The sequence below is a fragment of the Thermobia domestica genome, chromosome 2 (assembly GCF_964235325.1).
Source record: "Thermobia domestica chromosome 2, izTheDome1.hap1.1, whole genome shotgun sequence".
In the NCBI taxonomy this organism is placed as follows: Eukaryota; Metazoa; Arthropoda; class Insecta; order Zygentoma; family Lepismatidae; genus Thermobia; species Thermobia domestica.
This window is the reverse complement of record NC_137455.1, coordinates 123,552,868-123,579,650: the sequence shown is the minus strand read 5'-3', so window position 1 is coordinate 123,579,650 and position 26,783 is coordinate 123,552,868. Positions and strand designations below refer to the sequence as shown.

Genomic DNA, 26,783 nt, shown 5'->3' with positions numbered 1-26,783 from the left:
GCGCACACGGCATCAATCTCGCGAACGATACTTTGAGGATTAGGTTGTCCTATTTTCTGTTCCGATTTCGGAAAAGCCACGCACGTGGTGTTTATCCACCGTAAAGCCTATACGGCATTAGGAGGTATCGATCTTAAGTATACATAAAAGTCTGGAGCAGTACTATATATGTTATTGTCGAATAAGGTTGTGTGCAGCGTTACTCAAAATATTTACTTACGTTTTGGTGCGCGTTGACATGGTTAGAGTCCGTGGGGTAAAACACGTGGTTTTTAACATACTTTAGCCATAACATTAACATACTTTACTTGATTAACTGCTTATTATTATGTTTTACTTCAGGTTCACTCGTTTTTCCTGTAGCCTATAAAGGCAGTGACAGAAACACAAACATCGAGTACTGTTAAAATTCCAAAGGCTCTGCCACCGGGAAAATCCTCGCCTATGACGATTACGCTTAGTAGAGTTTAATTTATTCAAGTTCTGTACCGCTTATAGTAAATTTATGTAGATTTTTCTTTTCTTATTACAGAGAACTTGAAAATGTGGAGATAATTTTGATGCTAGGCGATAACTGGCAAGAATCCGAGTAAAAAAGTGTGTGCATTCTTTGCCATAGTGAGACTGTAGGGTGCATTTTCTTCATTCGTCTTTTTCTGTTTCTTTCATGACGTTTCTTTATCATGTCTGTTTCTGTTTCTTCACCTCTCTCTATTTATCTTTATCTTTTACTGATAGCTTCTTTTTTTTTACACACACTCTTATTTTTTGGGTCTGTGCATGTTCCAGAGCTAAAACCGGCCCACTTTTCAAAACTTGTTGACAAAGCCTAACCTATACAAAAGGGTCACGGTCCACATGTTCATTTTCTCTGAAGTAAGGAAAGAAACAAATCCGCATAAACTTGCTATAATGGGGGCACTATAGAACTTCAATAAATTGTGTGTTACTAAGCGTAATCATTATGTTCAAGTGGCATCAGACATGTGGTTATAGTACTTTTTATGTATATGAGTAGGGGTAGAACCATGGGCGCTGGTGCTGTGGAATCGGCACCCTAATGTATATATGGACCCCCATGCATTTTTATGAATATGTATTTTTATTGTTATATGTATTTTTATGGATATACAATATTTGGCATAATTTGAAATCAATTTGTCTTAAAATCATCATATACGTCTTCTTAGACCCTTGTCTGCAACCAAACACATTAGAATGAACTCCCCAAAGTTACAGAGAAATCACAGCTCTTGGTTCGAACTCCAAAACTTCCGATTTTTTTGTTTTTGCAGCTACGTCGGAACGTTAAATAATTTATTCTTTACCAATTTGCAAATGGTGTTTATATTCAAAATAAAAGTTACTGTGGGCATTTGTTTAGATAATATATTTTTTAAATAAAGAAAAGAATAAAAACAATACACAAATAGAAGAAGTATTACCGATAACATTATCTATAATAACTACTACAGAAGACTAAAACGAACAGGTGAGCTTCTAACGACGGGATCTACAATTTTAGCAAAAGTATGTTAAGAACCACTGTATTCTATAATCACCAACATACTTAAAACCATGTCCACATGCACTATGACGTAAGTAAATAATTTGTGTAACGTTGTACACAACCTTATTCGACAATAACATGTGTAGTATTGCTTCCGACTTTTATGTATACGAAAGATCGATCCCTCCTCAAGGCATATGGACTTTACAGTGGATAAATACCACGTGCGTGGCTTTTCTCAAAACGGAACAGAAAATAGGGCAAGAATCTAATCTTCAAAGTATCGTTCGCAAGATTGATACCGTGTGCATGGCGTCGCATTTTATAGAAGCATATTGATATTATTCGTTGAAGTAACAATTATACAGTGAAAGCGAACATTTATTATTATTATTATTATTATTATTATTATTATTATTATTATTATTATTATTATTATTATTATTATTATTATTATTATTATTATTAATTGTACTTTTGAACGTGCCCGGCGAAATTACTGCATAATATGTTGTTATTATTTCTGTAACTTTTCCTGGATTGTGTTATTTCGTTGATTAGTGGGAACTAATTTGTATCCAGATCGAATAAATGAATTTCAGCCTATACTTTGGTGTAAATAACCTTACAGAAAGAAGTCGGTTCGTTCCAAAGATCAGGACTGAACTTAGTAATATTTGACTTATAGTTTTAGGTGGCAAGATGGTGTAGGGGTAACGTATTGGACTCACGAATAGTACAGCTACCCAACATAGGTTTAAAACCTGTTCAAACTAAACTTGTTTTTTTTACAAAGTGATCGTGAAGAATTGACTTCTCATACTAGACGACTGATCTTTAAGAGTCTGGAAGTAAACACGTGTATCATGAGAGAGACGATTTACGAATGTTAGTTGAGAAAAAACAAGTAACATCTATGGGAGTTACCAGGACAATTCAAAACATTTCATTGATCTGCAGTATACACTTTTCGTGTTATTGTTCTCAAAAATGAACATTACACTATTTGTTAAACAAATTTTTGGGGAGTACAATCGGTGGAGTATTGGTATCGTGCTATGCTTCCAACAGGAAAATCTCGGTTCGATTCCCCATCAGATAGTATCATTTTTCCCATTAAATAATGGCTACAAAAGAGATTCATCTGCGGTTGGAGCATTTTATAAGACATCATTGGCGAGAATCCGAGTAAACAGTATGTGCGTTCTTCATCAGTACACTGTAATGATGTACGGGTTTCATATTCGTCTTTCAGTCTGTGTTTGTCTTTCTTGACATTTTCCTATCATGTCTTCTGTTTCTCTTCTCTCCTCTCCTCTTCTCTCTCTCTCTCTCTCTCCACACACACACACTTTAGGTGCATGTGCGTGTCCCAGATTAAAACCGAGCCAGTTTTGATGACCTGGTGACTAGACCGATCGACCCGGTCTGGAAAATCTAGTTAACTGGGAATTTCGGCGTCGTGTTATCCATGATCTTGGGATAACATCTCCAGTCCTGGTCATACCTCTGAAAGAAATACTGTTTAAACGCAATGAAATAAGTAAAATCTCTTTTCTATCTTCTGGGTTACCGAGTCTCAATCGAATCACCGGGCCACTACGGGTTTGAATCCTCGTCCCAGTGGTGATCCATAAGTTAACCCACATCTCCCAACGATGATCCGTTTCAGCTCCAGCGTGTTCATTCGATCTGTGCAAATTACGTTATATCCACAACAGATGAAATCAAGACTAGATGTTCAGAACAGCTAAATCTTCAGAAGATGACTAGAAAATGACCCCTTTTTGTCTATTTTAAAGGAAGATTTTATTTATGTTCGTTTGACACAAAATTCGTTTTTATCCTATAATTTAAAGTTTTTTATTCACGTTTGAAATGTGAAATATGCAAGGTCTGCTACATCTATAAGAAACATCCCATTTTCCTTTTGAACATTTGTAACTTTTCATTATGATACAGTTTGGACTTTCAATATAGCATTCATTCGAAGTTTTCTTTGTCTCTTTTTTGTGTTCAGTTTGCATTAGTAGTCTGGAATGGAAGATATAACCTACACTATAATTATCATATTCTCATTCATCTTTTGGGAGAAGGAAGACAAAAAGCAAATTTCTTGTTTGGAAGAAAGTATACGAACTCTCACTACATCCGTTCAAAACCAAGGTTTGAAGGCCTCAGAACAGAAACAAATTCCTGTAATTCTTTATTCATACTTCTATCTATAGCTGAAAAGGGAGCGCATATAAAGGGAGCGCATTTATATTTAAAACGAGTGAGAGGATAATTCTCCTAAGTACATATGTAGCATGACATCGAATCAAACAGAAAAGCAAGATCTGCCTTAAGGGAGAATTTGTGTAGTAATTCAGCTTAGGGCAGTACTTTGCGACATGTATTACAGTGAAACATATGAAAGGAAAAACAGCGTGGTCATTCCTTTGAAGTAGCTGCGAAAAAAGATGGTTTGATCCTATTTTGCAAAAAAGATCTGCTTTCAATGATAGTTATAAGCAAAATATCGAAATTCTACAAATATAGTTTCCTAGATGTCTTTGCTGGGAATAACACTAAAAATTAACACTTTCTACTATAAAATGGAAATGAAATCGAATCCCGTTTAAAATGCAAATTTGTAGTTTAATCTTGTAGTTTTACATTCTTTGCAACAGCGACTTTCTGCTGATAGCTACAAAGAGTGTTTACTGAGATGATAAAGATAATTTATCACTTTCGTTGAAAACTCTACGTCATACTTCAGTAATATTTAGGCGGTGTAAAGGATGATGCGGAAGGTAAGTACTTGGTATTTATTTAGCTTATTATCAACATAGGTGTATATTAACATTAAAGTTGTAACTCAATCAATTTATAGAACTGAGAAAGCATTTCTCCTTAGCTGAAAGATATGACAGATTTTCCTCTGTTGTTCTACAAAAGAAATTTACGCTATTCACATCACTGATTGATCACTGAACTTCAAAATAAAATACTTCCAAGTAGCAACTTTGTGGTATTCATTGTGATTGCAAAATAACTTACAGAAGTTTCATCCATGCTGCAATAGTTGTAATATACCTCATCAGCTGAAGAACCACTACAAATATATGCCTTTTGTAGGCACACATTCTAGACTTTTTATCGTTAAAATGGAAGAACAAGACTCTTGGAAGAACAAGACTCTTTAGTGTTAACTCGTATGTAGGTGTACATATAAACAATCGCACTTTATCACTCCCTTTGAATAATTCTGGCGATGCCAACACTAGTAACTGGGTTTCTGAGGTAGATTAATGGGACTGTGTGCCATTTAAATATATTTTTATTGCAAGTAGTTACGGTCAAAGATAACTAAGTAAGTAAATAATATTTTACAATAAATAAAAAGGTCGAAACGCCTAATGAAGTTATTACTTCTGTTGATCGAACACTTTGTTGATTGCACGAAGCAAAGGGAATGTTTCATTTCTATATCCAACGAAATCATCTGTTTCAATACTCCAGACTACAACTCCGCCATATCCTCTTTCCACGCTATATTGAGCCTGCAAGAAATAAACAGTAGTGTATGAAATATTAGGAATAAGTATGAGGAAATTTGGAAGAAAGTCGACAACTTAAAATTAATATTCTAGTGTATCTCTGCACTGATGCAAGTAGGACTTGTTTTTCGGAAGGGCTGAAATTGTAAGTGCTCATTACATGGCTACTTAAACTTAATCAAAACTTAAATTTTGCCCTTTATCATAGTGCGCTAAAAATATTTTATTTAAGAAATAATTGTTGTAATAATATAACTTAAGAAAACAGCAATATATTTGACAGAAAGTACTTCCATACAAACTGCTTTTATAAAGCATTTTTCTACAAAGTGAAAATATAATCATATTTTAAAATTACATGATTTTATTCAGTGATGATGTTATACAAGTTTTACCCGTATTAGTGGTCAATAGACAACAAGGTCTTTCGTTTATTTTCCTAAAATTGATGAAATGTTCATAATGGTTAGTTCTAATGCTGTTGTAGGAATACAGTAATAATAATAATAATAATAATAATAATAATAATAATAATAATAATAATAATAATAATAATAATAATATGTGGATACTATTTGTAGTTTTTACCTAGATTTAACAACACCTTTCGCTTGAAAAGAGTTGACTTTCTTAAACTTTCGAGAGGGTTTGAAGCCCCCTTAGCTCCTCTCTGCATGCCATTATATTTATGTAAGGAGACTGAAAAATAGCATTCGGAATGGAAGGACTCAAGAGTTACAGCACATTCTTGATGCGAAGCAAACCCCTGGTTTGATCTCAGGCCATGTGATGCAACGTTGTGTTCATAGCCTTTCGTATGGTTTTCTTATTTTTTTACTCCTCTGTGAACTAATATTCTAGCTATGCCCAATACTTCTGCGCTTTTCTCTTCAACTTCGCTTTGCATTTTCATACTACACTATCAAAACTAAATAGTATCCCTAACAGCACAAGATGTGCTAGACAAGTAGATGTGCTAGACAAGATGTGCTAGACACATTTAGGTGTTCCAGCTATTTTTTAGGTAACCGACACTTGGCACATATGATATTCATGTGCTAAGTATGTACTTCAGCTACCTATAATTTTAAGTACTTGTTACACCTAATTGATATTTGCAACTATGTACTACAAATATAGCATTTATATACCTGGTTCAGTTTCGCACTCTAACAGTCATTTGTTTTTATGTCGTCACTCTGGATATATATCTGTCATGTTCTAGCTACGTCCTTTAGGTATATACTGTTTCAGATACCCTAACAACACATGCGCCATTTTGGTGTTCTATATTCATTTCCTACATTTGATACATTTGTTACTTCTTTTTCTAAGCGATTGTGTACTAGAAGCAACAAACGCATCAACTTTATTAGATGGCAACTGTCATCGATCATTTGAAAGTGAATATGGACGAACCATGAAATATAGTAAATAGACACTCGACATTTTGTTATAAAATTAAATGGCGAGCAGATTTTATCTGATCCCAAACAGTTATCGTCGAATATAGGCGGTTAAAGGAGCACTCTGATTAGCCAATTTCAAAAGACCTCAACAATTTATCCCTCTACAAGTAACGTTCTCTTCATCGCCTCCGTGACCAAGTCGCAAGAGCACGCGGCTATAGTGCTGCCAAAATGTCTTGAGCCGTGGCAAAAATGCGAACTAAAGCTCACACCCTCAACACACCCACGCGTTGAGCCAATAAGAGTTCTGCTGTTGCTAAGCGAGAGAGCCTTGCAGCCGTCTACGCCAAAGAGATTGGAATTCCTACAGCCGATAGCAGCGCTTGGAACATGGGACTAGGTGTCAAGTCAATGTGATATATTTATAGTAATCCAAAGGTTGGTGGTTCGCGCCCACCTTGAGGTACATTTTTTTACTTGTTTAAAGTGTTTTAGACTCACCTTAATGTAAACACATTACGCACATAGGCGATTTAACACATTTTGGGAGAATAATTTTATGGTTCATTGACGCTTACAGCATGGGGAACATACTAGGCACGTTCCCCAGGTACATGTCAAACATGTGCCTAGGGGCGGACATAGACTGTGACTATCATTTCCCATCCATGTGATTTCTTTCTGAGGTACATAAGGCACACACTGGACACATTCCCATGTATCTGAGGAAACATAATAGGCATACGCCTGCTATATAATTGTGCTGTTAGGGACAACGCATATTTTGAGTTCAATATGCTGGATGCATGCTTTCTGCTGTGTACATTTATGCTTACAAGCAATGTACGGAACAAGGCACGATCAGATCCGACTCATACTTCGCCCAGAGAACACACAATATAAAAGAAGAAAAATGCCAAATTGGAGCTGCTCCCATTCAGAAACACCGGAGATATGCTTCGCAACATAACGCACCACGCGACAATATGATATAAGGTAAACGTCGCAAGATACCCGTTTATTTCGAAAACGGAAAGGATGGGCAGCACCAGGATATCAAGATATTTGATATGCTATAACACTGACTTAGCGGCGATCTTGTAAGCCGCGATCTTGGATATAGCGTAAGATATTGAAATGAGAAGCAGGGTGTATGATATATCAATGTAAAGTAAAATGCAAAAGGAAAACCAATGATGTAACCGCGTAAAACATATGTGTAATGGTATGGACGGGAAGAAGTGTGGAAGACTCAGGTAAAACAAACGTGTATTCGAAGGACAGAATAATAGGGCAAGACCCCACGATAAATGGTACGCGACAAGTAACTGCAACAGTATCTGTGGATGGAAGTGCATCCGCCTTGCCAGATTATGCCTTTCGAGGATATTGGGATTCCATTTGGAACAGTGAAAACCACAACTGCAACCCGCGATACGAGCACTCGTTTGGAGCTACATAAACTACAAAGGACTATCTCTTATGGAACAGCAATTCGGCACCTCACTCCGGAGTGTAGGAGATATAATCTTGGATTGGTGATCAAAAGCACAACCTACCTGTGATTGAAGCCCACTCCTGGACACCGTTTTGTACGTTTCTTGTTCAATTATCTTGCTGTTTTTGGTAAACAAAGGACATTTCGGCCCACGTTTGTTTAAACCACACTATCTGAAACAGAGTGTGTACACACGAGGAAGACCAGCAATTTCTAGCTTACATTTCTTTACGAATGTTTCTTTTCCTTTGCGCAGTTTGCTGCAGTTTCGCGACGGTCTCAAATATTCACAATATCAGGGAAAGGCAGCATTCTGCATTGATTCGATGAGTTCCATGAGTTGTTGCAGTCTCCCACGAGAGGGCTAGTTTACTACACAATGAGACGACTCGAATAATGAGAAATAAATTGAAGTGTTGCAAGATAGAATTTCTCCGTCTTTGAAACAGATGAACGGTCGCATTATATCACGGAATTCATGGACGGTGGGGCACCCTGTTATAGGGCAAAGCTGACTATCCCACTGGAAGAGGAAAAATGGAATTCAAAGTCTGTCGTCTCCTAAATAATTCCCGGACATGAATCTTGTAGAAAATTATTGAATCTCCTACAACTAAAAAGAGCACAAATGGCAAAACAGATCTGCAAGCGAACGACAGTTATTTGAGTACTACCTGTTAGAAGGTGTCATCGATGAGTTACTGGATACTATGCCACGCAGGGTTGATGTTTTGCTGGCATCAATGAGGGGCTCACAAAGCTAACCGCAGCATTAGGAATAGTTCCTTCTGTGCACTGGTACATAGCAATTGTTACAGGTTTATTTTTGATGCTTCTATTTACTTACGTGAGAATACTGTATATACAATTTTTTTTTTCAGAATTAGTTCCGGATTTAAGGGAAAGAATATGAAAGTCATCTGGAAGTTCTCCCAGCTGGTCTAGTGGCTAGTGCGCAGGCCTTTGATGCATGAACTTCGGATTCACTGAAAGTATTAAATTGTTCGAATTTCATCTTAAATTGTAGGTTTACGTCCCAAATAGCTTTGGTGCTAAAAAAGAATGTTTCACTTCAACAAACAAATAAAAAAGTAATGTCATGTGAAGAATACATATGTCAGCGAAGCTCATAGAGAAAACACCTAATAATAGTTTTGTCCCTCAAGACGAAAATGAATATAATACCCTTTGTTCTGCTGAAACAGGATCTTCGTATGACACCCATTCATCTCCTCGATACGCATATGGAGATCCACTTGTTTCATCTCGTTCTACAGTCCAGGCATCTGGATTATCAACCATTGATTGCTCAATCTGTAACGCAAAAATAAATCTTTATTGTATAGGAATTAAAATGTACCAAAACACTGTCTCAGTTCAACCCATTACATTTTGATGCCCCACTCCAGACAAAATTTTCTAGTAGAACGCCTGCAATTACATGGTGTACACAAGTACTAATTTAGTAATGAGATACTACTAAACATGTGTTTATGTTGATGAATATCTATCTACAGGAAAGATGTTGCGCCAAAATAATCGGACGGTTGGCTAATTTCTGTATCAGGAAGATTAATATGTTTATCTTCGTAAACCCTTTAACATCATTGTTTGGAAGCTTGCACAAGTCTAAACACAAACACACAAAGAAATATAAATGTTGGGGAATTGCACTTTGTCACAATGTAGTGCCGTAGGCCCAACATAATTTGTATTGCATGCATCGGCGCAAATCTGTCTTCAACATTAAGGGGGGGGGGTAAGACCGTTCCCATATTATATATATATATATATATATATATATATATATATATATATATATATATATATATATATATATATAAAAAGCGATTGCGATGTTCAAAATATGAAGTTGAAAAACAATGCTGTGAAGGATCAGGGGAGCAGAATTGTCTTCAGTGGCGTGAGGCTATCGGGCTCAAACTACCTCCGAAATAAATTTGTTAGTTTTCCGCATTTCACATACCTACGACAATAATCTTTCTTACCATTTCTAAGAATGTCGTTGACTTTCCATTTTCTTATGCTCTTTGTTCAGAAATAATACTGTATTTGTCAAATTTCATTCCATGTAAGAACTGCTTCCTTTTGTTCTTTCTTTCGTCCTTTCTACTTTTCTGTTTCTTTTTTTTTTTTCTTTCTTGACGTTTCTTTCATTTCGCCTACAATACTTCACCGACCGTTGTCAGTTGCAGTGTGCGAATTAGATAATCTATATTGGGGGGGATAAAATTAGGCCAAAGGACATAGTCTGGAGGTTCAAATTTCAAAATGAGACAATAAATGCCTTACCCCCCATATATATATATATATATATATATATATATATATATATATATATATATATATATATATATATATATATATATATATATATATATATGTGTGTGTGTGTGTGTGTGTGTGTGTGACATCTGTAATAAATAAGAGATTTATTAATTTAATAAATCTACCGACAATAACTATGCACATATATATTGTCTGACATACACACACCCCACTAAACCTTTCTGAACGTGTTTTAATGTTGTACTCACTCTTGTCCCCGTAGCTCTCTAAGGTTTATTTAGTTAATAATTCGGCTTGAGCGATAGCCATGATCACAAGCATTTCCACTCATATTGAAAGCTTCCACTTTTCATTAATACATACAGGTTGCGAAAAGAAACCTACTTCAGCCTTGTGAAAACCACTAAAATTATCAGTTAAACCGGACATTTTTTTAAAAGAAAATCTAGATATTAGCCTATCAAATAAGAAATGGATTGTTGCTGGTCCCGATTTCTCACATCAAGGTCAAATCGAAGGCCAAATATTTAAAATCTCTCAATTCAAATTTCGAGCTTGTGCTTCTACTTCCCGCTAAAGCTGTGCTCATCACGACTTTTTTTCTCCAAATATCGATTCCGTGATGGGCACGGAAAGTCAACACTTAAAAATTACTTTACTGTTAGGTTGAAGATGAGTTGATTCACTATGGGCTACGTTATTCAAATAAAGTAAAACATTACACTGAAGTTTTTCAGACAACATTAATTGCGTGGACAGCAAACTGTACAGCGAAAAGATGGAAAAATGAAGAGCTAACTTTAAGCATTTCAACTGGAGCGGGTTTTTTTTTTTTTTTTTTCCACAGACACGGACAATGACACGGAGAACCAGTCGTATTAACAAATGCTGAAACAAATCTTGAATTATTCGCTTATTCACCTAAAAATCACCTTCATTAACATGTCTGCTCACTAGGAGCGTATCCCCCAGCGTGTACGTTAACATATACTTACGAGAGAATACCTATATCTCAGATTTTGAGTACAGTTTCAAAAGTTCATTTCCGTAAACTGTAAAAGCAGTGATTACTATGCTAACTATCACAAATTAAATGCAACTTTTGAGTTGCATACACACAACCTACTAGGGAATGAAGACCATGTGCTAACAAAGAGTACACTGAAAAATGAAATAACATGTTATAACAAAAATTAAAATAAGATGATAATCGATACAAATATAGAGGATGAATATGACATATCCGAACTTCGCCAAGTATGGTAGAAGAAGCTATTTGTTTACTTCTTCTTGGCGAACCGCTAAGAACATTTATAAATCTATATGTGGCTTTGTTATACGCAATTAGTACATTCAAATTCACAAACGATGACGAACTGAAGGGTACGAAGGTACAGTTGCAAGTAACAACCGTAGTCATAATAATATAGTTCTACTAAACAACGTTGAAAATAGTGGGTAATTAGGTGGTAAGTAGAAATGACCAAAACTGAACAGTTTACATCGATCATTTCGAAATACAGCTAGAAGATTAAATTTACAAGAAATAACAAAAATCAGTGAAATTTGGAGTTATACTAAGCATAGTTTGAGGGGGAAAGCGAGCATCCCCGGTGGGGATACTTCAGCTGACTTCTTTGGGGGGGAACAAAATGTGATTGAGGGGGAAAATCCCCCTCATCCCCCCCGGTAATTCGCACCCTGGTCAGTTGTGATTCAAGTCGGCCGTCATCAGTAACACCGAAACTAAGAGGAGTTGATAAGCGAAACTGGTGTTCCACACCAACTTGCGCGGATATTAACATGACAGGACTTTAGTTATTATAACAAAGAAAAAATTATATCGTTTAGTTATTTTTAAAAGAACGAAATGTTTGAATTAAAGAAAATCAAAATAATAAATAATTAGCCCGGGAAATTAGGAAGACCAAGAGGATGCTTCCTTTTTCTTGTATGAATAGAATAAAGGGTTAGATTCACTCCTAAATTTTTGTATTATATCATATAGGATTTATCGGTCTGCAATTCTTGCCATTATAACTTCAATTTATTCATAAATTAATATATATTTAATTCTCAAACTCAGATGGGCAATTGCCCACTCCATTCCTTATGTTGGGCATAGCCCCTCGAAACAAAATCCTAAATACGCCATTGGTTGTCTTCAACATTGGGAGGTGGGCAGATTTGAGGCTTATTCTAGAGAAGAGAGATGAAACTCATATTACGGTAGATAAATCTCATCAAATGTTGTAGAGTATATTATATATTAGGCGATGTAGATGAAGTAGCAGTATATATCAGTATTACAAATCACTGTGCCGTGAACACATTCTGAAATCGGAATACATGCATATTTATAATTGGTATGTTTGTAATTAGGCATCCACAAAGATTCACGTTAAAATTGTTTTATAATAATATAGTAATATAAATAATGACTTCCCAAAAACTATGAAGAAAGAATATCAATTATGTATGACGCAACAATACTCTTTGAGCAAACTGATGATAATCTCAATAACATTACAGGAAATCGTTACAGAAATCTGACGCATGTCACATACTCTTTAGTTAACAGATGCAACCTTAAGATTATGGAGAAAAATATTCCAGCAATTGAATTCTTTCCTTTGCTTACGAAGGATCCTCTCTGAAAAGAAAAATTTGGACACGCGGAAATACGTAGGAACAAAGCATGGTTCGAACTAGCAGAGAAGAGAAAACAGGCAAAATTACGTTGGCTACAAAATCCGAATAACTACACAAAATTTCGTAAACATCAGGCGGGAAACTTCCAAAACTTTTAGAACAAAGAAACGCGATTTTTTGAAAGCTGAAATTTAGGAACATGAAGATAATAGTAAAAATAAAAACATTCGGGACATGTATAAAGGGATCAACGAATTTAAGAAAGGCTATCAACATCGTGCTTATATTAAAGAAAGCTGATGAAACAGTTCTCACTGATACAGATAGGATTTTAAATAAATGGAAAGATTTCTTTGACGATTTGCTTAACACGCAGCCAAAAACTAATGTGCGTGGAGAAAGGGAGATACACACCATAGAATCATATATTCCAGAACACAACCGAATAGAAGTAGAAATCGATATAAAGAAATTAAAGAAACACAAAGGATGTAAACGAAATTCCGGCTGAGTTAATTTTACCTGGATGCGAAAAATTGTGGAACAAGATACACAAACTCATTCTTCTTGTCTACAAGGAAGAATTGCCACAAGAGTGGAAAGAATCATTGTACCAATCTACAAGAAAGGCGACAAAACTGACTGTAATAATTATCGAGGCATCTCTCTTCTGTCAACATCCTATAAAATCCTTTCAAACATTCTATTTGCAAGATTGACCCCATACGCAGATGAAAATATTGGAGATTATCAGTGTGGATTTAGACGAAATCGATCAACTATCGACCAAATATTTACCATTCGCCAAATACTCGAAAAGAAGTGGGAATACAGTAGCCCGGTACATCAACTATTTATTGATTTTAGAAAGGCTTATTAGTACTGCGGATTAGCTAACCTATTGTGCACTTTTTGATAAAAGCACCAAATTTGGCACAGAGGTAGACAGATATAATTGGATGGCAAATTTGGATGTGGAGCCATCGGCCAACGGACCCCTGGCGGCCGTGGTGACCATTTTCCAAAATGGCCGCCAGTGAACACCCGAAAGACAACAGAAGTTAGATAAAGTTTGTTGATGAAGGTTTTAGTGAATCTTTATTGAATATTTTGATTAAAAACATGCCGTCTTGTAAGATATATATATATATATATATATATATATATATATATATATATATATATATATATATATATATATATATATATATATGTCGGTGCAACACCTACAACAGTAACACTTAACCCTTTCATTCCCATTGCATAACTACAAATACAACCACAATTTTGAAAAAAAAAACAAAAAAAAAAAACTCCAGATATTACCGGATTGTAAATTTTGGTGCTTTTATCAGAAAGTGTACAATATGTTGAAATATACTAGCTACAATGTCGGACTATTAATACACAATCACTAATTTGAGCAAGCCTTGAAATTTCGAAAGATGATGTTTTTTAATACTAATGCAGTTTGTCATGTCAATTAAGTACTGAGAATAAACAACGAGAGGTGAAATGTTTCTTTTGCGGAGAAATTGCTGGTCGTGCCCCTCTTCATAAAACTGCGACATTCCAACTGGACTCGCGTATCAGATCGTGCGCAATGATTCTAGGCGATATGGACCTACAGACGAAACAACGCTGGGGACATGATTGCACAGGATGCGAAGTACTACCGCAATTGCCTCGTAAATTTGTACAATCGCGTTCGGAAGAGTAAGGAAATATCTCTTAAAAGTTCAAATGATGAACAAGCAATAGAAGGACTTGCCTTTGCACAACTGGTCGTGTTTATTGAAGAAGCTTTAGCGGAAGGCGAGACGGCTCCGCTTTTTAAACTTGCAGACCTGGCGCAGTTATATGCTTCGCCGATGGAACAGATGTTGGGAGTAAGTAGGAAGTAAGAGTGCACTCGACTGTTTGCTTACTTTTCTATCATGTGTGTACAGCATAAGGGGCGCGATGTCCTGCTTGCATTTAATGAAGACCTCTGCAATGCCTTGGCAAAGGCTTGTGAATTGGATACAGATACTGATGCTGTCCATCTGGCGTGCGCTGCCCAAATTGTGTGACGCCACATCTTCGGAGATGACAATGTGTTCAACAGATTTCCTCCAGAATGTCAACAGGATTCCGTACCATCCATGTTTTTTACCCTAGTCACTATGATCTTGGAAGGATCAAGTATAAAAGATCTTAGAGAAAGCACTACAGAAGCGGCCCTGTATATCAGCCAACTCCTCAAATTCAATTGTGTGAAGCACCGAAGAGCCGAGACAGACAGTACGTCTCGACTAGTCCGGCACGCCACCACGCAGGAGACGCCACTTTCCATTTACATCGGACTCATGCTAATCGTACATGCACACACTCGAGAAAGGTAGCTAGTCGACAAGCTGTCACACATAGGAATTTCTATTTCCTACGATCGAGTCCTGTCCCTCTCCGCACCGTTGCGGAACAGTGCCTGCCGCCTCTACAACCAGAAGCAAGTAGTCTGTCCTCCCAAGATGAGAGGCAAAGTCTTCACCACCGCCGCTGTAGACAACATCGACCATAATCCAAATTCTTCGATCTCAAAACTGTCATTTAATGGGACTGCTGTTTCCCTGCTGCAACATCTTGCTTTCCATGGAGCCGGGGTTGATCCCGGCATTGGTATCCTCGGAGGGTCGAACGAGAAAGGCCTCAAATCAGTTGACCGTTTGCCACAATACCATACAGATGTCCCATCTGTCAACAGCAACATCAAGAACACACAGGTACCGGTTACCAACGTGACATCCTTGAGAGGCAACAGCAGCTTCAAGCAAAATATTGAAACAGAATATTTTTGGCTACTACAAACTCAATTAGCCGTAAAAGAAAGTTCTCCATTAGAAAACACTTCATGGGCTGCATACCACGCAAGTCTGAAATCCAGTAACACAATTCGGGCTATCTGCTCCACCGCACTACTCTCACTCTTCCTGGAGAGTGCCCATACCGTCGCTATGATCAAGCTCTCCATGGATGTCGTCAGGAATGCAGTGGAACATCTTAACCCTAGCCAGGTTCCAGTGCTCACATTCGACCAACCGCTTTTTGCACTGGCAAAACAAATCCAATGGAATTGGCCACAGGTATACGGCGAAGAGAAGTTATTCATCTTCTTCGGAGGTCTTTATATCGAAATGGCAGCGCTGAAGACCATTGGTGACTTGTTGCGAGGGAGCGGATGGGTGCAAGCACTGATTAAGGCAGAGATGGCCAGTGCGGGGACTGCGGATTCCTTCCTGTGGGTATCACATGTCACTCTAACCAGAAGAGCGCATCAAGTAACAGCAGCAGCCCTCTTCACCCTACAGCAGAACGCATAGAACCACTACATTGAGCAGTTGCGTGACGCTGGCACCGAACAGCTTGAGTTCGCAGAGTGGTGCCAGGCGGAGTCTTGCTCCCAGGTCTACTACTGGGCAACTGTACTGGAATTGGAACTGACGATCTTGGTATACGTGCGCCCTCTGCGCCAAGTGTCGTTTGCCATGTACGTCGATGTCCTCAAACAACTAGCAGTGGGGTTCCATGCCCTGGGTAACACCAACTACGCGCGCTGGATTCCTGTGCATCTGCAAGACATAGTGGAACTGCCAACTAAACACCCTGAAATCGCCGATGAATTCTTCGCAGGGAATTTCACAGTCCACAAAACGACTAGGCCGTTCTCCGCAATCCCTATTGATCAAGTCCACGAACAGAACATTACAGCCATAATAGGAGACGGAAGTGCAGTAGGTCTCACTGGCAATCCCAGCGCACTGCGACGGTGGATGGTAGCAAGACCAGAGGTTGCCAGGCTCATCGAAGAGTTTCAGGACCCTAATCAACAACGATCACAAGACACAAAGCATCATGACCAGACATCAAGTGTGCAAACTGCTTTCCAAAAAGACGTTCAGTCAATGGTCAAAGTGATAGAAGACTTTGAGAGTCCATTTGAAGAAGATAGTCAAGATCTGTTAGTATTCGACACCAAGGAGTTCGCGCCATCTCGAGCTGTAAACGACCTCCGTCGTGCATATTAAGAGGGACATGTGCAGTTTGACAAATTTGTCACAGATCGCCTGGTGGAAAGAACGAAACCCATACAAGATCCTATCAAAAGAAACAATCTCAAAATATTTGGTCAATCTACTACAAAATCTCAAGGAAAGGGCAAGCAGCAAAAGAAATCTCTCAGAAATGACGTGAACCTCTTCTCTCGTCTATATATCGGATGCCGGAACCGAGATGGAAATCTAGACGAATTCTTCAAACATAAAAACCAAGCTTTTCCTCCTGCTCTATTGGACAGCGGTGGCATCTGGTTTGGTGTAAAGAGTGATCTTCTCAGTCATCTAGAAGACTTCAGTCAGCCTAGGTCTGAGGTTCCTCCAACAAGCTGCAAGATGGAGCAGTCATTATCCAGTTGCTGAAACCTGCTACGGGAAAAACGTTCAAAGAATATGCCCAGCAAGTTTTTGTGCCTCACATACTCTCATAACTTTCATCAAGCCACGCGACTGGACCTCGACTGGGACCGCTACATAAGAAACTCGTTGAAAGGTGCAGCAAGAGCCAAGCGGGGTAAAGGGGTGAGAAAATGAGTGGTAGGTAATTCAACTATACCCGGGAACTCTGCTAGCTTCCTCAGAGTCGACGAAAACAAGACAGAACTATTTATTTTCCTATCTGACATCCTCTACGACTCATTCCTACTTGCAGACAAGGAGCTGCTCATCGCAAAAGGAGATGATGTCTTGAGAAAGCCACCGCTTCTGGATACTTCAGCCCTGGCATCTTGTAACCACAAGGAGGCCTATACCCGTATTATGTTGCACGCCGTCCACACTGCTCACAATGGCAACAAGAAGATCCTCATCTGCACAGTAGACACTGATATTGTTGTCCTGGCGCTGGCTCTGGCACACACCTGGAATTAGGAAACTGAAATGTGGATATCCTTTGGCTCGGAGAAGACGTTACGTTGTTTGGCAGCCCATGAGATTGCTCGGTCTCTGGGTCCTGAAAAAGCTCAGGCACTACCGATGTTTCGTCGCTAGACGGGGAAAAGATGACAGCATGGGCAGTGTGGACAGTGCTACCTGAGCTCACGCAGACGCACATTCTTCTCTCCATTGCACCAGATCGTATTAATTAAGACGCCATGCATATAATTGAAAGGATAATCGTACTGCTTTATGACAGAACAAGCACAGAAACGGATATTGACAAGGCACGTCGCAAACTGTTTGCAAAGAAAAGCAGTTCCAGCTGATCTCACCAAAAAGAGCAGCCCTGGAGCAGCACGTTCGAAGAGCAGTATATCAGGGCGGACATATCTGGGGCCAGGCCCTGGTTCCTGCACCAATACTGTCATCACCAACCGACTGGAGCTGGAACAAGACTAGCGGCCTGTATGAACCTCTATGGACAACGCTACTCGAAGCATGCAAGATCTGCTGGGAGCTCGTCTCTTGCAAATGCAAAGACTGCATGAAAAAGTGCAAGTGCAAAAAGGCCAGTCTGGAATGCACACCACTGTGTGCCTGCGACGGGGAATGCTCTGAAATGTAATATTATTAACTAAATATATATAACTTACAAATTATCTGGCATACTTTTCTTCAAAACATTCACTAAAACCTTCTGCAAAAAACCTTGTCTAACTTATGTTGTCTTTCGAGTGTCCACTGGCGGCCATTTTGGAAAATGGCCACCACGGCCGCCAGAGGTCAGTTGGCCGATGGCTCCACATCCAAATTTGTTCATCTTACATCTATATACCTCTGTGCCAAATTTGGTGCTTTTATCAAAAAGTGCACAATATGTTGAAATATTCTAGCTAAACTGCCGCACTATATGTCTCGGTTAGGAGAGAAACATTGTACAACGTTCTTACAGAATTTGAAATACCGAAAAAGCTAATTAGATCAATTAAGGCATATTTAAATGGATCCCAAAGTAAAGTTCGGGTAGGAAAATTGGCCACGAGCTTGCACGTCGAAAATGGCCTGAAACAAGGAGATGCGTTGTCGTCATTATTATTCAACTTTGTCCTGGAATACGCTATAAGGAAAATCAAAGATAGCAACCAGGGCCTAGAGCTGAACGGTGTTCACCAGGTTATGTGTACGCTGATTATGTAAATTTAATAGGGGATGATAGGAGAACAATAGAAAGAAATGCAGAGGTCTTATTAAACGCTTGCAGGGACAAAGGTTTAGCATTAAGTGCAGAGAAAACTAAATATATGGAAGTGCGTCGGGACCGTAATACGGCAAATTATGAATGCGTTAAAATATTAAATAACACCTTTGATAAAGTGGATACTTTCAAACATCTAGGATCAATATTAACAGACGAAAATCCTATTCACGAAGAAATTAAATGTCGAATAAAAACAGGGAATTCGTGTTATTATTCAGTTCAAAATCTCTTGTCGTCGCCAATTCTGTCGAGGAATTTGATGCTTAAAATATATAAAACGATAATCATACCTGTTGTTCTGTATGGTTCCGAAATATGGTCACTTACTCTGAGGGAAGAACATAGACTGAAAGTATTTGAGAACAAGATCCTCAGACGAAAATTCGGACCCAAGAGGAACGGGAATGGGGAATGGCGGAAACTTCATAACGAGGAACTTCATAAATTACACGCCTTATCAAACATTGTTAGGGTCATCAAGTCTAGGAAGCTTAGGTGGGCAGGACATATAGCCATAATGGAAGAAAGTAGGAACGCTTTCAGTGTTAGCGGTAAGACCAATCGGAAAACGACCATTAGGAAGACCCAGGCGCAGATGGGAAGACAATATTAAGCTGGATCTTGCAAAAATAGGAATACAAAGTAGAAACTGGGTCCAGTTGGCTAAGGATAGAAATCAGTGGAGAGCTTTTGTGAACGTGGCATTGAACCTCCGGGTTCCATAGGCTATAGAGTTAATTAGCTTACGAAGCATGAGTAGATGCCTAGGCTGATACTACAAATAGATGAAATGCGCATTTACTGAAAATATGCGACATTGGATAGTCTATATACTCTTCGTGTGCTAGGGCCTAGGGGAGAGGAGGAGATAAGATTTCGTATCAGGTTACGTCACGCACAGTCGCACGCCTTCATTTTCATTAAAAATGTAAAAGCCAAGAGAAACAAATTTCATCTCACTTTTCTTTGTGGCAGTCGGATACAAATCATCGTACTTATATGCAAAAAGCACTCTTTAAATGGGATTATTGGGAGAGCCTCCAGTTCCAATGTTGGGGGGGACGTCTCCCCATTTCCCCGGAATTTTTGCCCGTACCTACAGCTGAGACAACTTTTCAGCATGAGGAGAGGAGCATATCCTCCTCTGGCATTTATTGCAATTTGTGCCCAAGTAGCGGAAGTGGAATATTGATGAGACTACTAGACGCACTACAGCACGAAGTTCAGTTTGAAATACTACAGAATACGATTCTTTTTTTAAAAAATGGAAAAGCCAAGAGAAATCAATTTCATCTTACATTCCTTTGTGACAGTCAGACAGAAATCATAACACTTATCCCAAAAAGCACTTTTTAAGTCAGATTATTGGGGGGACAGTCCCCCCAGGTCCAAGATTGGGGGGATGTGTCCCCATCGTCCCCCCGGGATTTGCGCCAGTGATTGCAGGGGCAAGTTAGAATGATGTTTATTGACTTAACGTAAGTACGACATAATTCGCATATTGTCGTTAACAACTTGCCGGTAAGGCATAGTTGCTGCAATATTTTTGAAACTGTCATCCCCTTCTAGTGACCATTGATGTCATAACTACCTGGGTAGAATTATCTGACAACTTCAGTAATCATTTATCTTAGTTTTTGTAATGTAAGAAAATTTCAAGTAGCACTTCCTCACCAGGAAAAGATTTATTAAGTTTCTTTCTAAATACACTATTTTTGTTATTTCTTAAAATGAAGGATAAGTATGGCACAAGAATATCCGCTGCTAATGTAACAACCATCTAACCGTGTTTTATTGGATTGTGAGGTGCAGACTTGATTTTGTTACAGCCAGCGATTCTAATTTAAAGAAAATGATAGCAATTCACATTACTCGTACACTTTCAAAGTTGGTTTAAGGTTGATTTAAAGGGACTAGTTTCGCCAATAGATGTCACTACGGTCTTCTATCTCATGTATTTTTTATCTTTCACGAAAATTCAAGATTTCTCTTACAAATTTCAACCTAGAGACTTCAATTTTTTTTTACAGTAGGAACTTCATAACCTATCGAAGGCAACAATCCGTGTCGATTTTTTATTTAGAATTTTTTCATTATTGAAATGGCTTGATTGTTGAAATAGATATTCAAACATTTAACAAAATAACTGTTTCGACAATGAAGAAAATTCTAAATAAAAAATCGGCACGGATTTTTGCCTTCGATAAGTTATGAAGTTCTTTCTCTAAAAATTTGAAGTCTCTAGGCTGAAACTTGTGAAAGAAATCGTGAATTTTCGTGAAAGGTAGAAACTATATACGAGAGATACGAAGACAGTAGTGACATCTATCGGCAAACCTTAAAGGAACAAGTTTTGTAGATAGATGGCACTAAATCTTCATTCATATCTCTCCCATGTTTTTTTTTTTTTTTTTTTTTTTTTTTTTTTTTTTTTTTTTACCTTTCACGAAAATTTACGATTTCTTTTACAAATTTCAACCTACAGACTTCAAATTTTTAGAAAAGGAACTTCATAATGCATCGAATGCAATAATCCGTCCCGATTTTTTATTTATAATTTTCTTCATTATTGAAATGGCTTGATTGAGCCAAACCTTTAACAATGGAACTGTTTCAACAATGAAGAAAATTCTAAATAAGAAATCTGCACGGATTGTTCCCTTTAATAGGTTATAAGGTTCCTTCTCTAAAAATTTGAAATCTCTAGGTTGAAATTTGTAAGAGAAATCATAAATTTTCGTGAAAAGTAAAAAATATTATACATTGGAGAGGTACGAAGACTGTAGTGACATCTATCGGCAAAACTTGTCCCTTTACACTCGACTTGTCCGTTTAAAATATATTTTTGTGATTTGAGTATATGGTAACCTTTTCATCGCTTTTACAATGTTTACTGCGATTATTATAACACATTTGATGAAATGTGTTGAATACTTTCAAGGGATTGATTTTGTCATAGAAGATGTTACAATAACAAATTGTTTTTCATTGTAATTAGCGCCATATCCTAAATGGAATCCCATTTATAAAAGAATCATGTCAGTGCGTCACGCTAATTCCTAATAGTAAACAGTCAAGCTAATAGATGTCGCTAAATGCCTAACGCCAATATATGTCACTAGTGTGAGGCAATTTTCAGATTTCAAACCACAGTAATATCTCTGGTAACCGTCACCCAATTAACAAACAACAAAAAAACAATACTTTTGATTTCTTTATCGGATTACCTCGGGCAAGTCCAGAACGAACGCTTCACAAGAGATTCACTGACTGATATTACTTTTTTTTTTTTAGTACGTTACGCGGCCGGAACTCATGCGAACCAACTTCATTTGCAAATAGTTCAGTTGGCATGCTGCTGTATTGAGGTTTACGTCAAGACATTTTAAGATCATTGTTCATAAGATGCCGCTATGGGTACTCCCGAAAAATGCAAGAGAAGCGTTCTCATGCTTAAATTTAAACTTGAATTGTGGAGGAGTCGGCAAATCGAAATTGATGGATAGATAGAAAATTGGAAATTATACGTATAATGCCAATTAAAAACCAATATTGTATATAGTGTATACCCAATTATTCGGCAAAATCTTATAATATCTGGAAACAGTGAAACTCCATATTGTTCCGGCTACGAGAGAACTTACTCAGTGGCGTCATTTGGGGAAGGCAAGGAGGGGTTATTCCTCCCTGAGTTTGTATATATATATATATATATATATATATATATATATATATATATATATATATATATATATATATATATATATATATATATATATATATATATATATATGTGTGTGTGTGTGTGTGTGTGTGTTTTAATCAATTCTATATATCAAACAAGTGAAACAATTATGTCGGTGAGGAATCTTGTCTTCCTCAAGTAAACACTGTGGTGAAGCTATTGATCTTACTGTATTGTATTGTGAAGATTCAATTTGGAACTTCAACTCCATTTTTCAATTTAATTATCTAAAACTGGTGATGCTGAACATAAATGTGTTTTGCTGTTTATCACGAAGACAAGGGCCGCAACCAAATTTAGGTCTGAGCATTAATATTTGTGTAACTACAAGTTAGTTGAAGTCCAAAAAGAAGTTAAATATAAACAATTAGAGCTCTTAATTGTTAAACACGATTTTAACCTATAGTGTACAGCAGCCCCAAAGCTAGGACGCAACAACTAGTGTTAATTTCAAATGAAAACTGTTAAGAGTCTTCATCCCGGTGAAATTAAAAAACCGCTAATTTTACAGTAATTATGTGATATCTTCAAATAGATAAAAGATAATCGAAATGTGGAACAAGAGCGCCCTAGGCAATATTATTTTACATGAGAAACCGATATCACTTATGTGCATTCGATTTCGAGCCATTTTGAAAATCGGCATTTATTTTCGCGTTTCTAAACAGCTAAAAACAGAAAGCCGCTTGGTGACTTGTGATAACGGTACCTCACGCAAAATAATATTGTCTAGGGCGCTCTTGTTCCATATTTCAATTATCTTTTATCTATTTGAAAATATCACATTATTACTGTAAAATTAGCGGTATTTTAATTTCGCCGGGATGAAGACTCTTAATCGTTACCTTTCCCTTCTGAAATAATATGACTTGAAACTCGGTTCTTACCTCGTTGAACCCAAGGGTTCCTGGCTCCTGAGTATAAGGTCCGGCATTTCCAGCTCCTGAAGCAGCTGCGCCAATTCCATTATTGTCGGGATTAGTGAGTGTATAAGTGTGACCATAAGCAGGAATACCCACAACCAACATGTCAGCGGGAACACCTTGTTCCTCATAGTAGCTGAGAGTGAAATTCTGTCAACAGAAAGAGAGAATAGTGAAATTATCATAATATATATTTTTCATTTAGTATTATCTATTTTATAATACAAAACAATGTTTTATGAATTCAAAAATGTTGTTGCCCAGCAAGATATAGTAGGCCTACATATTTGATAATGAGTAAATTTACTTATATTGTCAAAGTTTGAGAAGGTTCCTCACTAGATTTTGCTACTGTTTTAACATTTGATTTAAAAACTATTATAGCCAAAGTTAGATGGTGTGTACAGTTACACACTAGCCTCTATAATGTAGATTTAAAAAGTTCAGAGGCGTTACTATTTTATCTCTCTCAAATCTTCACTACAGGTTCTAACATTTTACTATTTTACTGCTACGAATGCAAAACTTTTGAAAGATAAGCGAGTATTGCAACTGTTTTATTAAGTATTATTTACGTACCACATTAAGCTGATTCTCTGGTTTTACATATAAAGGAGAATTCAGTGCGGTATAACCATCCCAAGAACCATGATAATCATATGACATCACATTCAAGAAATCCAGGTTACTGAAAGACAAAAAATAACTGAATAGTAGAAATTTCTTACATAATTTGAGATTCTTTATAAATATTAAAGGTTTGAAGCTTAGATATATGTTTTACTTCTAAGAAAACAAAAATATATTTTAGTGAATTCGTATACATTTTGTTCGTGTCTTTCAAAATGTCAGGATTCTACTTCTTCTGAATCAGTATGTCATTATAAAATGTTTCGTAAATTACACACAAATAAAGATTCTAAACAGACAAATGACACTCGAGGTAACTTGTATTATTTTTGAAAAATTGAATTTTAGTTTCAATCATTGCGAAACAGTTACACGTTGAATAATTGAATATTGTTCTTATGATAATAAATAAATAATAAAAAATAAATGTATACATTTTTGTATTTAAAGAGTAAATTATAATGGTATTTTAAGTTTACAATTATAAATTTGTAAATAAATATGCATAAAGAACATATCAGCGCCAAATGAATCAGATAGACCCTACTAAAAATCAAACACCATACATTCATTCAATATGAAGGTAAGAAAAACTAGATCTTTCAAAAATTATAGAGGCTGTTCTAATTTCTGTTACTTTTTTCTTGTAAAGATTGCACCAAATGTTTTATAAAACTCAAACAATTTATTCGGAAAAATAAAATTAAAAACAAACTCTTTAAAAACAAATATTCCATTTCATCAGAAAATAATATGGATCTTTAAAACGTAAGTCTACTGACCCTAGAATCTGTAGTTTCATGGGAAAAGCTAGATAAATCTTAGATGAAAGAAACCATATGCAGAATTTATGCTGTGCTTGACGAAAACTTATGACATGATGCTTCGTGATATGTTGCGTAAAATCTACACCTATGTATATTATTCCAATGTGTCATGTTATTCATAACTGTGGTTTGAATCATGTCTGACAGGTACAAAACAAGTAGTAGAAACTGTACGCGAGAAACGTTACATGAGAAATCTGATATATCACGTGAGGACAGAATGGCATTGGAGTTCATAAGGATTGCGCTAGAATTCTTGTTACTTCTTACTTACGTACAGAAGGTCTTGAGCTAAACATTCACATGTATTGTAATCAGTGTTCGAATTGAATGTTGCTATACGTATCATATTATTATTCTCTCCTTGTTAGAAGTACAAATATACGTAGATGTTTTTAAGTGAAACTAGTTCATGGCTCGTTTGAATTAATGTTGTGACACTGGCACGGAATATAATTGCTCAGTTATTGTTCTATCACCACGATAATCTATTTTGTTTTATTTTGTTTTACTTACTCAACTAAAGCTTGAATATCATATCCTGCATCAATGTAACTCTTCAGACTAGGAACAGCTGCTGTCAACATAAGGCCTTCCTCATTGAATGCTGCTCTTAATTCTCCTAGTAAGGCAGCGTAATGTTCCTTGAATAAAAATATAATAAATTGTATAACATAAAGAAATGTAATGTCTATGTGACTAGTATAAGCTATAATCAATATAGTTTAAAAGTTTCTCTTATTAGTAAAAATAAAACTTTGATTCACACTTCGGTCTTAAACAAAGTTTAAATCACGAATAACTTGGGTAATTACGAAAAATAAACAAAAATCTAGCAATCGTGATTCTTTCTTTAGCCACTAGAGATGAGGAAAAAATCTGCGAAGTCTCACAAAAGTTCAATTTAAGAATCAGGAGAGATGATACCAATACAACACGTTGGGAATTTTTTCTGTTAACTCTTAAACGGTAGACCAAATTGTAAATAAATTCTTAACATGCTCGTAGGGTGTAATTGAATACATGTTAGAGTCTACGGATAAAATAAAATTTAAAAATGTTTTTAAAATAAAAAAATACACAGCCCTTAATGCACACTTAAGAGAGCAAGAGATAAATTGTATATCAATTATTTTTATTGTCTGTAGTTTATTTTCAGTGGAATAAATGCATGTCAACGATTTCGAAAATCTAGTGCTTGTGAGTTTTCCTCCATTATTGAGTGTCCTAATCCGTCAGGTAAAACAGAAAATATCTCCATCTTGCGAAAATGTACATTTCAATTTGACAGGAACTCAAAGTTCGAGTAACTAATGCCAAGGGTGTGGGACGTGTGAAGCTGCACCTTCCATCTGTACTTCTCCAATGATCCTCGTAATACATCTTGCCAAGGTGCCATATGAGTGGGTTCCGTGGGTTCTCTCGAGGTTATCCCGTTTCCTATCACATTCTCATCCTACCAATTCTTTTATAATCATTTACTTTCATTAATAATTATATGTCTCCTTT

The 26,783-nt window shown here is 36.9% G+C and overlaps 1 protein-coding gene across 2 annotated transcripts in view; it reads right to left on the bottom strand.

Annotated features, from left to right (window-relative positions):
- Positions 1-4,814: 4,814 nt before the first annotated feature.
- LOC145675263 (acidic mammalian chitinase-like) overlaps positions 4,815-26,783 on the bottom strand; it is a 354,567-nt gene continuing 332,598 nt past the window's right edge. For both annotated transcript variants that reach the window (XM_081745651.1, XM_081745648.1), the window contains exons 6-10: positions 25,791-25,918; positions 24,397-24,505; positions 23,782-23,967; positions 9,145-9,273; positions 4,815-5,055 (exon numbers count right to left, since the gene is read on the bottom strand). In XM_081745651.1, the coding sequence (XP_081601777.1) occupies positions 4,921-5,055; positions 9,145-9,273; positions 23,782-23,967; positions 24,397-24,505; positions 25,791-25,918 (687 nt within the window). In that variant the 3' untranslated portion in view covers positions 4,815-4,920. The remainder of the gene's footprint in view (positions 5,056-9,144; positions 9,274-23,781; positions 23,968-24,396; positions 24,506-25,790; positions 25,919-26,783) is intronic.